At 39.6% G+C, this 17,236-nt stretch overlaps 1 protein-coding gene across 1 annotated transcript in view; it reads left to right on the top strand.

Annotated features, from left to right (window-relative positions):
• Window positions 1–8,626, top strand: part of LOC102452629 (aminopeptidase A-like) — a 49,417-nt gene extending 40,791 nt beyond the window's left edge. The window contains exons 14-20 of the mRNA XM_006119275.5: window positions 1,743–1,893; window positions 2,666–2,745; window positions 2,831–2,932; window positions 3,061–3,231; window positions 4,471–4,611; window positions 5,937–6,015; window positions 6,736–8,626. Of these exons, the coding sequence (XP_006119337.3) occupies window positions 1,743–1,893; window positions 2,666–2,745; window positions 2,831–2,932; window positions 3,061–3,231; window positions 4,471–4,611; window positions 5,937–6,015; window positions 6,736–6,873 (862 nt within the window). The 3' untranslated portion in view covers window positions 6,874–8,626. The remainder of the gene's footprint in view (window positions 1–1,742; window positions 1,894–2,665; window positions 2,746–2,830; window positions 2,933–3,060; window positions 3,232–4,470; window positions 4,612–5,936; window positions 6,016–6,735) is intronic.
• The last annotated feature ends 8,610 nt before the right edge of the window (window positions 8,627–17,236 follow it).

The raw sequence follows: 17,236 nt of genomic DNA, 5'->3' as shown, positions 1-17,236 counted from the left end.
ATGACTCAGTTTCTCCAGCTGCAATATGGAGATGATACTGACCCCTTTTTAAAATGCTTTGAGATTTACTAGGTATTATAATTATTTACCTAGAGTTACACTTGGTATTATAAGGATTTACTGATTTGAAATAACCTTGTCTATTAACCCATATTCAATAATATTAGTAGATTTCCTGCATTTACTATGAATGGATAAATGAAATCTTAGCCAAATTTTTTTGGGCACTGATGTAATTATGCATGTTTCAAAACTAGCAGAGAAGACTAATCCCTAGATGAGCCATGTATCCATTAATTCCACTAGGATATATTCATTACAGTACCGTGGAGTAATTTTTTTATACTTCCACAATTGCAACACAATTAAAAGTGTGCTATTTTCAGTTGTCCCATCATAGCACAAAATCTCTGATACACACAAATTGAGGGGTCCAGATTCTATTAAAAGTGGGTGTGTAGAAGCTGAGTTTTGTAAAGCTTGGACATTTCACCAGGTAATAGGGTTCAGGTTTTCACTGAAACTGGGTGAATATTTTCCACCAGTGAGGAAAAAAAAAAGATTCAGGTAACTGAAGCATAATGTGAATTCAGGTTGGATTTGCCCAATTGTTTTGGTTAAAAAAATCTGAGCCATCAAAATACTTAATTCCAACATTTTCTAAATGGAATGTGTCGATTTCTCAATTAAAAATGTTTAAAAAATAAAAACGATGGGAAATTTTAAAATGTAAAAGCCTTTAAAAAAGCTCAAACTAAACTAAACATTTCGTTTGGGTCAAACCGAGCATTTCATTTGGATTGGAAGTGATTTTTTTCTTTTCTTTTTCATTTTGCTGAAAAATAGCCATTTCTGGTCAAGATGAAATTAATTTTATCTCATTTCCTGCTCCCTCCAATGAACTAAAAAAATCAATTATTTTTATATTCTTAGTTATCATGTTCTCCAAGGGCACTGGCACTGAATGGTGGTAACTTGCTCTACCTAATCTATTTTTAGAGCAGGCAGTGTGTTGATTCCTTAGTGCCTCTTCCATAATTTAGCACATTCTCATGGGGGGAAGGAATAAGTTAGCCATATTGTCTGGGGAGAGGAGAGAAAGATATTGCCCCTATTCCTCTCCAAAGGAGACAGTTTGTTGGCTCTAGTCTTCAGAGCTCCTGGATCAGCCCTAGCACCTATAAGTGTGATTCTAGGGAATGGTGGAGATGGGAAACAAGAAAGCTTCTTCCGTCCACCATGTTAACAAGGATTGGAAAAAAAGGACACTGCTTACATGTGACCTACTCTGTCCTTCTCTCTTCCTATCTGAGAGAAGGTAGACTGGGTGTTATTTACACTCAAAGAATAATAGAGAAGTGATTTGTACACAATTGAAGAAGAATAGAGAAGTGACTGAGGCTACATCTACACTACGAGTTTTGCCGGAAGAGGCAATGCAAATAAAGCAAGGATTAGCATTTTCTTGCACTTCATTTGCATAATCTCTTCCAATCCATTTTTGCGCTAGGGGTTTTTGTGCAAAAACAAGCAGCTAAACCTCTTCCAAAGTAGGCAAGCAAGCTTTGCAATTGTATACAATGAATTCTTTATGAAAAGAGCTTCCCACAAGAATGATGCAAACTTGGAATATGATTATAATTAACACACATATAATTAACCCACAATACATTCTCTGTGTTCCAGTTACAAACAAAGCAAGATTTCTAAACATGTGTCAATTATCTCTCTCCATTCCTCAGAGCTGAACTTCTGAATTATTCTGTTCCATTGAATCTAACAAGATATCTAGAAAATGAAGAGGACTATTTACCTTGGCAAAGAGTTATATCAGCTGTATCTTACCTCAGAGACATGTTTAAAGATGATACAGAGCTCTACCCCAAGTTTAAGGTGATGCAGCTATGAAAGTCTTGCTTACATTCCATGTATTTTACAAATCAGGGGTATAAAAATCATAGCATTGACAACAGAGTAATTTTCAAAATTGCTGAAGTTGTTTTATGTATAATTTCAACATTAAAAATGTATATTATATATTATATTCTTAACACATTTTCTGAGATAATTTACATAAGCACCGGAATTATATCGATCAACAGTCTAGGACTGTATACTGGAAATAAAATCAGAGTGTTCACAGTTAACATTTGCCATCTATTTTCATTGTTCACAGTAAAGTTGTTTTTGTGCCAGCGCATTCCTGCATATTTCCAGCAGGATTGCTCAAGAGTGCAAAACTTCTGATGCCGTACCTATGCTATATAATGTAACAATGTCTCTGTCAGATTGTGGGCAATCATGATAGCTGACCTGGGGTTAAACATACTTCATGATCAGCACAGATATGCACAATCTTTAGTTGGTATTAGATGAGAGAACTAAGCTGAGCAATGCTTGTCCTACTTTATGGTTATTTTATCATAACTTAAGCAAGGTTTCAAGATGGTGATATATCGAAAAGTGTCAGCACAAAGCAAAGAGCAGAGTGATGTTCCCATCCCTTCATGACATTGTGACTTTGTTGAGGCTTTTTTCCCCCACATGCTATAATTAAGGAGCTTTGATGTCACTGTTGTAATTTTTAAAAAGGCAAATTATGACTATGAAAACCTTGTTACATCATGAAACTCATAAATGTAATCAGAAAACCTCTTTATTTCAGGCACATTTTCGCAATCTGGTTCAACCCATTGCAAGTCAGCTTGGTTGGGACGATGATGAAACTGAAAGCCATGTGATGAGGTTAAGAATTTTTGGTGTACATTAATATTTAATATTCTGTGTTGAACACTACACAAATCTCTGTCTTTCTCTTTGTGTTTTTAAGGCTTCTTCGTGCAGCTGTTTTAGAATTTGCATGCAGTATGGATGACATGGGTGCTTTAAACAATGCATCTAGCTTATTTTATTCCTGGTTAGGTGGAGTAAGGTGAATATTTATGGTTTCTGCATTCAGTTAAGAGCATTGTGTGTTGTATTATAATGCCACTCAGAAAAAGGTGGCAATCATAATATATTGCTTTATTTATTTATTTGTTTGTTTGTTTGTTTGTTTAGTCCACCTGTAAATCTCCGGCTCTTGGTTTATCGCTATGGAATGCAGAACTCTGGCAATGAGACATCATGGAACTACATGTTTCAGAAATATCAAAGCACTCCATTAGCTCAAGAGAAAGAAAAGTTGCTCTATGGTCTGGCATCAGTGAAAAACATCACGCTTTTGGACAGGTCACTGAAAATATGCTGAGAGTTATTTTCTAGTGGAATTAATGCTCCTTCCCCAAGCTAGTCCCCCGTATTGCCATTTGTGTCATGCGTATTGCACAACATAGAACACAGTAGATTGTCAAATGCTGACACTCTTTAATTTGTCCTCCCTGAGAGTCATTATCCCTTTCATCTCTTGTAAACATAGAACTACCCTCATTGTTACCACTGACACCATAAGGGCTACTGTCCTCCAAGGTCCCAGCTGGGATCTGGGCACTATTGTGCTACTTCATAAAATAGCAGCTCCTGTTCCAAAGAGTTTACAGTTGAAGAAATGACAAATGAGCATAATCAACAATAGGAAGCCTTAGAACACGAGGGTAACAGTGATCGGATACGTGGTGATCAAGGTTTGCATTGCATATAACTTCACAGGTGTATATCATTTAAGGTTATTTCATAACTATTACACCAGGGCTCAGCAAAATACTGTCCATGGGCCATATCCGGCCTGCCAAGCCACCAGATCTGGCCCACAGAGGCAGCAGGGAGCCTCAGGCAGGTTCCCTGTCTGTCCCACCCCTCTCTCACTGCTCAGAAAAGCGGCGGTGGGATTATTTGTCTGAACAGCTGTGAGCCTGGGGGAGGGGGAAGAGGCTTGGCATGCTACCCCTGCCCCAGGACAATCCCATTGGCTGGTTTCCTCCCCCTTTCCTCAGGTTTGTAGACCCACATGGGCCCGGCAGTGGGTGCAGGGATGAGGCAGGCAGGAATCCCGCCTCAGAAATTAGCTGGGCTGCTGGTCTCTCGGCCACAGCCTGCCTCTGACACCCCAGCCCCTCTGTTCCTCCATTGCTATAGCTTGAATCCTGTATGCACCTTCTAAAAAAATGAAATACTGGTGATACCTTTGTGACTATGTCAATTTTGAAAATCTTATCCATAGTAGGATAATCAGACTATTTTAGACCAGACTATTTCATCCCTAAATTGCGTTAGGAAAAATATGTCTCTAATGCTATATTTTCCATGGCAAAATACAAACACTGTTGCAGATCTGAGCTGTACTAACCAGATGGTTTAGACTGATCTCAGCAAACAAACAAAGACATGAAAATATTAAGATGGCGTTCACTATTTCTTATACTCAGCCTTGGAAAATCCATACTTGAACAGTTACTTTACAACCCACTTTTTACAATCTGTAAGGAAAGATTTCCAATTCTGTTTAATTGTTTCCCATCTGGTTTCTCCTAGGTATCTCAAGTATATTTACAACACTAGTCTTATTAAAAGTCAGGATGTGTTCACTGTCCTGAAATACATCTCCTATAACAGCTACGGTAAAACCATGGCTTGGGACTGGGTACGGCTCAACTGGGATTATCTAGTCAGCAGGTATGTTAACATCCTTTGAATGCTTAACACTTCATTCTAAGTCTTCTGCTCTTTATTTTCTAATCTTTCCCTACTTTAATCTCTTTCTACAGTCACCATTAGGTGCAGGACCACATCAATCGGTTTCTCTTAATGTGAGGCAAAACTTGCACAGTTCTCTGTGTTTTCTGTGGAAGGAAAGGGTTCTAAGAAGCAACTTTTTTGGACAGAGAAAGCTGAAAATGTTTTAAATGTCATTATTGCAGCCCGTGGTGAAAAAATTAGTTACTGCCAACTTGAAAATCCTGCATTAATATTCTAGTATGAATCAAAATTTGCTGAGTGTTACATACCTCTCTTTTGAACCAAATAGCCAGCTACCAGATCTTTGTTAAAATAGGAAGCACAGTTAAGACCCCAGTTTAGAACCTGCCTGATTTGAAGCATGTGAATAATCCTCTTGGTAATGGGAAGCCAGCTTTGCAAAGAATCCAACCATTAGCATTTAACCTTATGAAATACAGAGCACCCTAATATGCCACCGTTTCCACAACACTCGGCTCCTTACAGACAGAAGGGCAGTATTAGGCCTCTCATACTATTTAATTTTGTGGAGATCTAGCAGTGGAATAATGAGAATCTTCATACTAGCTCAGCATAAACTGTTGTAGAGGGAAGCAATAATTCCATGGATTCTGTGGCTAACACACATGCAAGTGGAATGAAAGGGTTGCATCTCCTAGGCCAACCAATAGGAAACACTCATGTACTTTCTCTCTCCATAAAAACACCTGGCTTTTTATGAATATGTATTAAAGCAAAAAGCTTCCTGACTGATTCCCCTGGTGCTGTCACAACCTAGTGTGGGAAAGATCACAATTCACTAAGGGTGACAATAAATGTGCCTGTAGAAAATCAGAATGGGCACTATGTGGGTGAAATGACTGGAATTTTTTTGGGGGTAGAGGGATTGGGTGGGGGTTGAAAAAAATCTACCTAGGATACTGGGTTACAATGCATTCTCTCTGTACCTATTACTCAAGCCTATTGGTTGGCCTAGGAGATGCAACCCTTTCATTCCACTTGCATGTGGAAATGTTGTAATAGAAATTTCTCTCAAGGGTTAGCTTTATTCCAGGCCAAAGACACCATTCTTTGAATATATTCATATCAGAGATTTCATCAGGTATTCCTAAACTGCAGATTAGTACAAAAATCATATAGTATTATGACTTTTCAAATACCTCTGGTAACATCTAGAAATATGGAGCAGCATCTATTTCATGACCCTCACAGATTAAGAAATAAAAGAGTTTATTTTTATATCAACTACTATTTTTTCCCAGATACACTCTCAATGATAGGAATCTTGGTCGACTGGTATCCATAACCCAAACGTTCAACACTGACCTTCAGCTTTGGCAGGTATGGAGATGATACCTATATTTATTTTAAGATATTAAATGATAAGCTCTTCCTCAGCAGGGAATTTGCCTTTTTATTCTCTAAATCCTGGTCTACACTAGGACTTTACTTCAAAATAACCCCCCAAGGTTGAATTTCTAAGCAGAGCGTCCACACTACCAAGCCCATCATTTCGAAATAACAGGCCACGAAATTCAAAATCTGTACTACTGGTTTTCATCAGGAGTAATGCTAATTCCAAAAGAGTTATTTTGAAATAACTGTAGTGTGGATACTCTGGTACCGTTATTTTGAAATAATTAATACCCAGATTAATTCAAATTAATTACTTCCCATTTGTTCCTGGCGCTATAAGTCCAAGGTAGTACATTGATGGAGCCTGCTTTGGACTAATTTTGAGGCTTTCCTATAGTATGGACATTGCTAGTTTGCATTTGTTAAACAGGGAGTTATTAAGTCAAATGTAGTCATTTCAAAATACTTTCCAAGAGTAGACATGGCCTAAGATGCCTAGGATAGTTTTGTAATAGAGATGTAGCCGCGTTAGTCTGGTCTTGCTGAAATAATTATTCAAGTACTACCAGTCCAATCCTGATGTACTTTCTCAAATAAAACTTCCTTGATTCAGGAGCTTGGAACTGATCCTCTAAAAATTACTTGATGCTAAATACAACAGAAGTACTTGCTGCCTGTGAATTCATTTTCTTTTCTCTTTTCAAGATGGAAAATTTCTTTGAGAAATACCCTAATGCTGGAGCAGGAGAAGCACCAAGGAAACAGGCTCTTGAAACAGTAAAGAACAATATTGCATGGCTAAAACAAAACAAGGGAGAAATAGAAGCATGGCTATCAACTTAATGTTTTACTTCAAAGTTGTGAAGAATTAAAAATATCCTTTCTTAATTTTATGCACTTACTATTTCTTACATGAACATTTGGGAGTCTGATTACAAATGCTGTATCTGAATCCTATAAACCCTTATGCACTTGAATAACTTTATTCATGTAAGTATGCACTAAGATAAATAGGACTACTTGTAAGAGTAAAGTCACTCGTGCTATAAAGCAATTGCATAATTGAGCTCCTGTTTGTCAGGATGCTTTGTGTTTGTACCACCTATTGCCCCCTGTTAATACAGAAAACAATCTGTTTAATAATATTTAAAACTCTCAGGGATTCCCTTCCTACTGCATTTTATAGGTGGTCTATTCTAAGGGAAGTAAGTGGTAATTTGAACTTGTTTAAAAATAATTGTATATATTTATACCTGTAAAAAACACATCATGTGGAATTTAATTTTGGATTCTTAGTATTAACGAAGTGTCAGTTATTTATATTCTCAACTGAGTCTTTAAAAGTTTAACTACTGGTATTCAAAGGATGAATAACTTACTGTTAAGTTTATTATGTGGGATTCTATAATTTTTATATTTTATTTTTCTCTCTAAATCCTTCAAATCAACAGCATCTAGGATAACAGTCTCTCTGTGTGACAAGGAAATGGATAGCGGTTGCCTCTCTTTTCATAAGAAAAGCAAGGCACCACCACCAGCAACTAAGAAATATTCACAATAAACGAGGAAATAAAACCATGATAAAAATAAGTAAACTGGTCATCACCACCTTTTTAAAAAATATCAACCAGGACAGGGGATTTGGCAAACACTCTGGGTACATCTACACAGCGGCGTTATTTCAGAATAACTGACATTATTTTGAAATAACAAAATGCGCGTATACACAGCAAACCATTATTTCAAAATAATGTCGAGCTGGAGGACTTCTTACTCTGACTCCTGTAACCCTCATTTCAGGAGGAGTAAGGGAAGTCGAAGGAAAAGCATTCTTCCTTCAACTTCCTGCTGTGTAGACAGCTCCAAAAGCTGAGTTAAGCTATTTCAACGTCAGCTACACAATTGACATAGTTGAAGTTACGTACCTTAATTCGACTTTTGCCCCGCAGTGTAGACGTGCCCTTTGAGACAGTAGTCTTAGAAAGGACTAACTCACCCATCTGCTGGAGCTAAGGCTGGAACAGGAGGAAAACAGATTGTGTCACCTCTATCCAAGAACAAATGGGAGCCAGGTTGTCAGACTACTGAGTAGGCCTGAGAGCTGGCCAAACTTAGGCCACTATTTCATCGGGCCACTGCAGGAGTGCAGAATCAATAGTGAGTGAAAAGCACACCTCTTTGTGCCATAGAATGATTGCTAGCCAATTGCTAGTGAAAGGAAAGTGTCAGCCAGGTATCCACATTTAAACATTTAAGGATTTTAATCTACAATGATTACAAGCCATTAATGATATTTGCTTCTAGCTATGAGAGGAACATGGACAGAGACCAATGACTTCTTCAGTGCTCTCACCTTTGCCCCCCCCCCCCAGTGCAAAGGAGGCAAATTGTACAAAGCCAAAATATGTACAAAATCTTTCACTATTTTCCTATATGATGAACTGTCCCAAGCTTGTTCATATTTATAATGAGCGCTTGTCTGTAAAAGGAAATATCATGTGTCTTAGATTCTCCCCGCTTATGTCTGTACCTCGAAAGATTTTTATGATTGATTAAAGTAAATCAATATGGTGAGTGAAGTAAATAATTATAGTGACATTTTTCTTGTGTGTTGATTTCATGTAAGCAATCTGCAATATAGAACATGTAGCTCACTGGCAAAGTCTGTTTTCCACCTCACACTGCCTACTTTTAGCCAAAATTTTGTGATCCCATTAGCCAATATGTGTTGTCTAGTTTCCTCTGTACCTAAGTCAAAAAACATAGGATATGTCTACACTTGCCGGCACGCTAGTTCAAATCACAGATGATTCAAACCAGGAAGTGCACGCGGGGACGCAGTAGTTCGAACCAAAGCCCTTGGTTCGAACTAACGTTACTCCTCGTTTTTTGGTTCGAACTACCGCCAAAGGGCTTTGGTTTGAACTACTGCATCCCCGCATGCACTTCCTGGTTTGACTCATCTGTGATTTGAACTAGCGTGCCGGCAAGATCATGCTAATGAAGTGTGGGATATTTAAATCCCCACTTCATTAGCAATTTCGAATGCCTGCATTTGCATCCCTAGTTCGAACTAGAGTGCAAGTGTAGACATACCGATAGAGATCTAGAACAGTTCTCACTTTAAGAGCTGAGCATTTTAGCTCCACCTTAGGTTTTTCTTTTTTTGCTCTGGAGGTCCTCAATTCAATCCTAGCTGTCATGTAAATGAGGGTTTATCTGGTACTGAACCAGAGCACTCTAACGTGAAATGTATGAGTTAAGGAACCAGCCTCTCAAGCTGAAAATTGTAATCGATCTTTATCCTTTGTGGATCAGTGACAGAGGGGAACCCATTTCAATGGGTTATATTCACACCTATCAAAAAGAGAAGAGAATGGCTGTGTCTAGACTGCATCCCTTTTTTCATAAAAGGGATGCAAATTAGACCTATCGCAATTGCAAATGAAGCGGGGATTTAAATCTCCCCCGCTTCGTTAGCATAAAAATGACTGCCGCTTTTTTCCGGCTCGGAGCTTTGCCGGAGAAAAGCACCAGTCTAGACGCGGATCTTTCGGAAAATAAAGCCTTTTCCAAAAGATCCCTTATCCCTTATTTTACAATAAACGAGCCGGAAAAAAGCGGCAGCCATATTTATGCTAATGAAGTGGGGGAGATTTAAATCCCCGCTTCATTTGCAATTGCGATAGGTCTAATTTGCATCCCTTTTACGAAAAAGGGATACAGTCTAGACACAGCCGATGGGTTCAGATCAATTAGCTTTCAGACATGTTCTTGCTAGTTTGTGAAATGTTAGTTTGTGAAATGTATCTGATGGATACAGATTTTTATTTTTAAATTAAGAAAACATTAATGGGAAAATGTGAGGCAGCTCATCTAGTAGGAAGAAGGGGGCAAACATGAGTTGCTGAGTTCTAACTAAATATGATCCAGTGCGATATTGGACACTGATACAAGCAACAGCAGAAAAGTTTGACAATGTTTCTGGTTTAATTTATTCTCTCAGTCAACCAAGATAAAGAGTTTCACTGCTTTAGTAAGTACAGCAAGACAGACATTGTAAGAAGCATGTTTTTCAAGTGAGTACCTCTCTTTCTGCCAGAGAAGACTTGTATAGACTAGTAATGAAATGTGCCAGGAAGAGATAATTGACCCTTCAGTCAGTCCTTAAGCATCAGCTATAATTTCTGAATGAGAAAAAGGACAATGGGATGAGATTCTGCGCGGGAGACAGAAAATGTAGAGATCACTGAGAACCTGCCCTGTGGCCTCAAGGTATCCTAGCAAGTGGTTGCTGGTCTCAGTTTCCCGCTCAATTCCTCATACTCACTACACACTTCAGAGTATAAAAATAGCTCCTTTCAGGGATTTTAATTTATTATCTGAAGTCTATTAGCATAAACTAAAATTCCCCCCTCAGTCCAGTCCAAATAGTGAATTTGTCCCCAACAGTCCAACTCCAAGCATGGCTCTGACATCTCTTATCATGCTCCACCTTAGCTCCTAGATAGGGATCTAGGATTTCTCACCATGCCTAACCTAGCTCCTTCAGCTGGGGTGTTTGTCTTATTTTCTTCCCACGTATGATTCCAGTGATTGCCTGGAGATATCAGAGGGCTCAGCCCTACACCTTTCCCCAGCCTTCAACCTTTTCTGGTCCTCCAGCTCAGAGAGCTGTAATATAGCTTCCTTGTTGCTTTTAGCCTTCAGACCTCTCCAGTTTTCTCTCACCATGCTTAGATCTCCAGCCTGGAGAACTGTATATGTGACCCTCTGGCTGTCTTCCTAGCTTCTGCTATCACTAGCACTTCTCACCATCTTGTCCTTCAGGTGGATCCCTCCCCAAAGCTCTCAGTCCAGCTCTGCACTTCCTCTGAGCTCTCTTTACTATCAGTGCTGGTTGGGAGAGGTCCTGCCTTTTCTGAATTCTACTTCCAAGCTCTCACTGAGGACTCTAGAGTTCTGAACAGCACTCTTAGAGTCTGAGCTCTCATGTATAATGCTCAAGGGCAACCCAACCCTCCTCATTACACCAAATGAGGGCACACCTGGCCTGGAAGAGGAGTTCTGATGCTGAGGCCAATTTCATTTAAGGGATCAGCTACCCTGTTACAGTCATTTAAAGGATTTCTGTCCTTTGCCAATAACAGATCCATTTGATGCTATGACAGGATTTCCATATTGACCTGAGTTGGCTCTGCAAAGGTGGAAGTAGGTCCACAAAACCAGGGAGAAGTCTGCTTTTACAGCAGGATAAAGGTTCCAGCAATTTCAAGCAACGTCCTTTGGATTCGGCAGTGCCCTCAGAACCTTTGAACAGCTCATGGAGAATGTGCTCTGTGGCACGCATCTCTTTCCGTCTGTCATGCATGGATAACAAATCTGGTGCATGTTACATTTTTTGGTCAGGAACGGGTACTTTTGTAGAAGGTCTGAGATAAGCCCGAGAATGCCAATTTGAAACTGAATCCAAAGAAACATGAGCTGTTTTAAAAAGAGATCATTTTCCCTTGGTCATTTGATCATCAGGGAAAGAATTTCCACTGATAAAGTGAAAGCGTACAGAACTGTTTGACTCTTTAGCACCATAGACCTTTTTAGTATTCTGCTGTACCTGTTACACCAACAGAGCTAAAGTTCTTGCATACAGTAAGAGAAAGGCCTTTAAGTAATCACCAATGCATGCTTTGGCATTTGCAGAGTTAATACAGGCACTTGGGACTGTTTCAGTGTTACTCTACTCTTGCCTGAGAAATTTTCATATTAAAACACAGAGGCAAATGCTCACAGAATGGAAACACTTTGAGCCCAGATGGCTGAAGAAATTATAGGCATTTAAAGATGCTTTCTCTTGCTGAGCCTGTTGAAGGGCCAATTGGAAATCGCTCTCTGAAGAAGAGAGCAAGAAATGGATAGCACCTTTTCAGTGCTCTGGGTCCTGAAGCTATGTAAGTGTTCTTGAGTCAGCTGCTGAAACAACAGAAGCCGGAATAGGAAAACAGACAGCAAAGCAGTTAAAAACAAAGCAGTAGAGAATCCCAATGTTAAAATAGGTCACGCATGGAAATTTAACTGGAAATTGCCACTATCATAGAATACTGTGTCTTCTGACAGTATAGTGACAGCTCTTTGTCCTCAGGGTGAAATAGGAGAAGCTCACCAGTGCTTGGTACAAGTATTAAAAGGATAAATTGAAAAGACATACTAAGGATTAAATCTGCCCCTACTGAAATCAATGACAAAATTCCTGTTAAGTATGCGGTGATCAAGATCTCCTCCTAAGTTTGTGTCTTAGCTTTTAAACCATTGTATATTTTGGGTTCTGAAAGCACTGATTGAGAAACAATGGAACAGAGCCCCACTTTACATTCTCCACTGGAGTTACTCCAGATTTACATCCACACACATAAGATAAGAAACTATCCCAAGAAGCAAAAAAAATGGTGTAGGAAAATGATACAAATATAAAACTCTCCCCTCCCCGCCGCAAACAATAGCATTGAAACCCCAATAGGATCCCACTGCTGTTGACATTTCTGAGCCTTTGTGGAAGGTAATATGAAAATAAATCTCCCTGGATTGCTGCAGTCCAATTTATTAAAAAGAAAGTCTGAAATGTATCCAATTTTAAAAACAAAGAAACAAAACCACAAGCGGTTGAAATGGCCAATGAAGTTCTTGTTCCTAGCTCAAAAAAGGCATGGAAGGGAGAGTGTCCTGCAAAATATTGCCACCATGAAATATATCCAAAAGGGCAGCACCCCTGTGGACAGGTAATACATGCAAACTGCTGCCAGTAATGGTCTGCTGTGCAGTGCCTTAGAGCACTTGCTACAGATAAGGAAATGCTGGGTGGGTGGGGGAAATTCCATTTAAAATTACAATGAACACTAAAGAGTTGGTGTAAAGAGTTGGTGTTCTCTATTTTTCAACTGAAAAGCATTACAAACTAGCATCACAACTGGCATTGATTAAGGGTTAAGGGTTAAAGCCGTCCTGTGCAGAAGAATGTCGATATATGTCCCACAGCACAACAGGAACCCATGGCATTGATGGAGCCAGAGATCTTAGGTGGTCAGTTGCGTTGGGAGTAATTTCACCCTTTGGGCCAACAAGCCACAGACGAGCAAAGCCAGAGCAGTGCATTCTGAGACTTCTCGGGAATACAGCTCCTGAGCTCCACTGTTGATATGTGGAGTGTTGCTGCAGAGCAAACGGTGAAGCCTCACACATGAGCAGGAGAGGAAGAAAAAGAGGGTTGGGTTCTCATCATTCCATGAAGCTTGAATTGATCCGGGTTCCAAAGTAGTGGTGGTAGCAGAGGGCTGGAGAGAGGCAGAGCCCCCAGCATGATCACTCAGGAGAAGATGAAGTCCCGATGGACCTGATGCAGACATTGGATCCAGGCATCAGAGGGGGAAAAACTTACAGAATAGGGGTTTTTTTAGGGAAACAACAATGGTTCCAGAAAGAACACTAGATTTGTTTATGAGGAAACTGGTGATTCAAGGGAGTATCCCAAAATTGTCTTGATCTAGTTAGATAACAGGAACTGATTATTCCTGGCAATGGGTGGTGTCCCTTCAAGACAACTCCCAATGCAAATAGGCAGCCTTCAGGGGTACCAATACAGGATTAATTATTATAATTGGTCAGATAACTACTGAGCAGGGTGTGTGCAGGTGTGGGTTCATGAACATGTGGAGCAGAGATTTCTCCCATCCAGCAATGCTTCCCTACTTTTCTGGCCCCAGAGTTCAGTGTGGTTCTTGCCTTGGAATCTCTAGTCTCCATTCTGTTTGCTAATGGAAATATCTTCCTGTCCCATCTTTGATATAAATGAGGCTAGGGGAGTTTTCTGTCACCTTTATGTGGAGGGATTTAGATAAATCTCTCACTGCCTTCTCATTGACTTTTGGAAGTCTTTTTTTTCTGACTGGTTCAAGCGGAAGCTAGCGTGTGTGTGTGTGTGTGTGTGTGTGTGTGTGTGTGTCCCCTTCAAGAGACAGTCAGGATACTTCACTGGTGCAAAAGCAGGGAGATGTTTTTAATATCATTGCTTAGACTGTAACTCATCGAGAGTAACTTTGTACTTTGTTCTCCAAGGCTGCAAAGCAGTCATCTTGTTATGAGTCTTGTACTTAGACAGGGTCAAAATCCTTGCTCACGCTAAAGCTCCTTTTGCTGTTAATAGACATTATGCCCAAGTAAGATCACGAACAAAAGCCTGCTAAGTCATTGGAAAATATTCCAGTGACTTCTGTAGGCTTTGGATCAGGCTTCAGAATTTGGCATCTAATACTTTTTTTCTTTAGTTACATCAGATATAAAAATGTAAATGACTAATACGAGGCTCGACAGCTTAGGTCTGCCAAGAAAAAAAAGCAGCATCAGAAGAAAGTAGTGTAAACAATTTTAATGGAAGGGTTTTTGTAAATGTTGGCCGCACAGACTCCAGGCAGAACACAAAATTCAAAGGAAGTGGAAAGCCTCAAAAACCTCAAAAACAGGGAGTAGGGAGATTTTATCTGGAGTGCTGATAGGGGAAACAGGGGAGTCTGATTGTCCAAAGCCACTGGAAATGATACATTTTGTTTGGGGGATGTCTGATGGTAAAAGAAACATATAATCTACAAAACTAGGACTTTTTGTAGGAGCTATTCTGCTGTGATAAACACATTCATTCTATTCATTATCATTGAATGAAACTGGATATTAACTTCTATTCACACTTACAGTGGCAACTAATTATAGCTCTGCTGTACACAAAATAAATACCAGATACAGTAATTTAATTGATCAACGCCCAGATTCTATCCAGAGTTTGTGTAAATGAATAAGGGAGGAGATGGCACAGATTTAGGACTGCCATATAGCCATTGTGTAGCAGCCAAGTACAACCACCATCCCCATACTCCTCAGAGCTCTGGGACTGCTCCCTCCTACAGGCCATAGGGGAGTCCATGGCTTATCTCTTGCCCTGGCCATCAGAGATGGTCAGGTACAGGAGGGAACATGCCACATGCCTTCAAATGTGGCAGAGTAAGTGCACTGCTTCTCTATATTCAGGAGTTCTGGGAGGAAACATGGAATCCCTGCAGCAGTGCCAACTAGGGATAGGGGATGGCAGGTCTGTGTTGCCTGTAGTACTTGTCAAGGACAATCTGGCCCCAGAAGATTCCCTTCCCCTGTTTTACATATATAAGACCATGAGGTGAAGGTTGCTGGTGTACAGAGGAACGCATGCCTTCACCCTATCGCAACTTGTATGCAGGAATTAACAAAAGGGACCTGTTCTCAGACTGAAGGGTGCAGCTCTACTATGTATAGTTCATGAGTGTGTTCATCAGAAATTCAGCTGGGCAGCAAGCTCTCAAGGGATATGAGGAGGACCAATATTGCTCAGGACTGGAAGCAGAGTGGAGTGGAGTTGGACTCAGACTCCGGGTGCCAGAGATAATGTGCATGGCTAGGCAAAGTAAGAAAAAATGCTGCTGCTTTAGAACTAAGAGAATTGATTTAAGGACGTTTTGTATATCTCGACATATGATGTCGACAATTTGTGTTTTGATTACTATAAAGCTTTAATGTTTTTCATCGCAATGTTTATGGTCATTAAATAATTGTTGTGTAATGTCCACTAGTTTGATCCCTCCATAACTTTTTACTATTGCAAAATCGTAAATCAATAAAAACATAATTCTTAAAAATAGACATATCTGTTGAAATTAAAAAAAAATTGAATTCTGACAAACCTAGTCATAATGGCAGAGCTGTAAATTCACAACTCATCCTCCCTCCATATTGTAGATAAATGGCATAGACTCTTCCTATATTACAAATTCTACAGTTTCTCCTCCCCTATGCTCTGAATTCATTGTTAAATGACTTCTTCAGTTCATATGGTAACACTGATTTTCTATATAATATTCCAGTGGAATTGTCTCTGCCTTTGAATTTTTTATTTCTTATTTTCTCAGCTTTTGAATTCTGATCTAATGGATTTCTCTTTCTCTTATATGACTATAACATACATATGCAATCATTTTTTCTATAACTCTACTTGGTTTCTGATGCACCTAATAGTAGCGGGAGACTATAAGAATCAATATACTGGAAGAAATCAAAGGCCCATCTAGTTCATTATTATACTGACTGGATGGCTCAAAGAAAAAAGAAAAATCCCTTCTCTGGCCATTTTACTCTGAGTGTCACAGGTGAATTATATGTTACATAAAAGTGTTTCCTTTACTCTGTTTCAAGTGTAATCTCTTTTTAATGAGTACATCTCCTTGTTCTTACATCATTGGAAAGGTAAACTGAATTTACCCCTAAGCCATCCAGGCCACATCTACATTGGCATGATTTTCCGAAAATGCTTAACGGAAAAGTTTTCCGTTAAAAGCATTTTCGGAAAAGCACGTCTAGATTGGCACTTTTTGCGGAAAAGCGTCCGTGGCCAATCTAGATGCAGTTTTCCGCAAAAAAGCCCCAATCGCCATTTTCGTGATCGGGGCTTTTTTGCGGAAAACAGTACTGTGCTGTTTACACTGGCCCTCTTGCACAAATGATTTGCGCAAGAGGGCTTTTGCCCGAACGGAAGCAGCACATTATTTCCGCAAGAACACTGACGATCTTACATGAGATCGTCAGTGTTCTTGCGGAAATTCAAGCTGCCAGTGTAGACAGCTGGCAAGTTTTTCCGCAAAATCATCTGATTTTGTAGAAAAACTTGCCAGTCTAGACACAGCTCCAATGTTTTATTATCATTACTAAAGGGCTGCACCTTCTGCTTGCTGCACTCACCTATCCATCTGTTTCACTTTGCTATTGCTTTGCTGAGAGCGTCTGTTGATGCTGATGATGTCATTCTGTCGCCCGGCAGGAAAAACTTATATAACAATATATACTATTGTTCTTTTTCCAAATTAAAAGTACTTTCATGGTGTCACTCCAGGTACACACCAACGTAAAAGAGCAGAGTTTGGTTCAGTGTTTTTAATCTCGTAATATGGATTACTTCTACTTTTCCATGGCCATGCCTTCAATTATTCCTCTATATGTTGTCATTTTTTTTAAGATAAAGAGCTCACAAATGAAGAAAGCATCCAAAGATAAGTATCTACCATCAAGTGATTATAAACAAAAAAGTTTCCTCAGGTGTGCCCTGTTTGCGCTTGGGAAGGATCATTCTGGATAGCAGCCA

This window comes from Pelodiscus sinensis, chromosome 4 (genome assembly GCF_052426305.1).
Source record: "Pelodiscus sinensis isolate ZL-2025 chromosome 4, ASM5242630v1, whole genome shotgun sequence".
Taxonomy (NCBI): domain Eukaryota; kingdom Metazoa; phylum Chordata; order Testudines; family Trionychidae; genus Pelodiscus; species Pelodiscus sinensis.
This window is presented reverse-complemented; position numbering and strand designations above follow the sequence as displayed.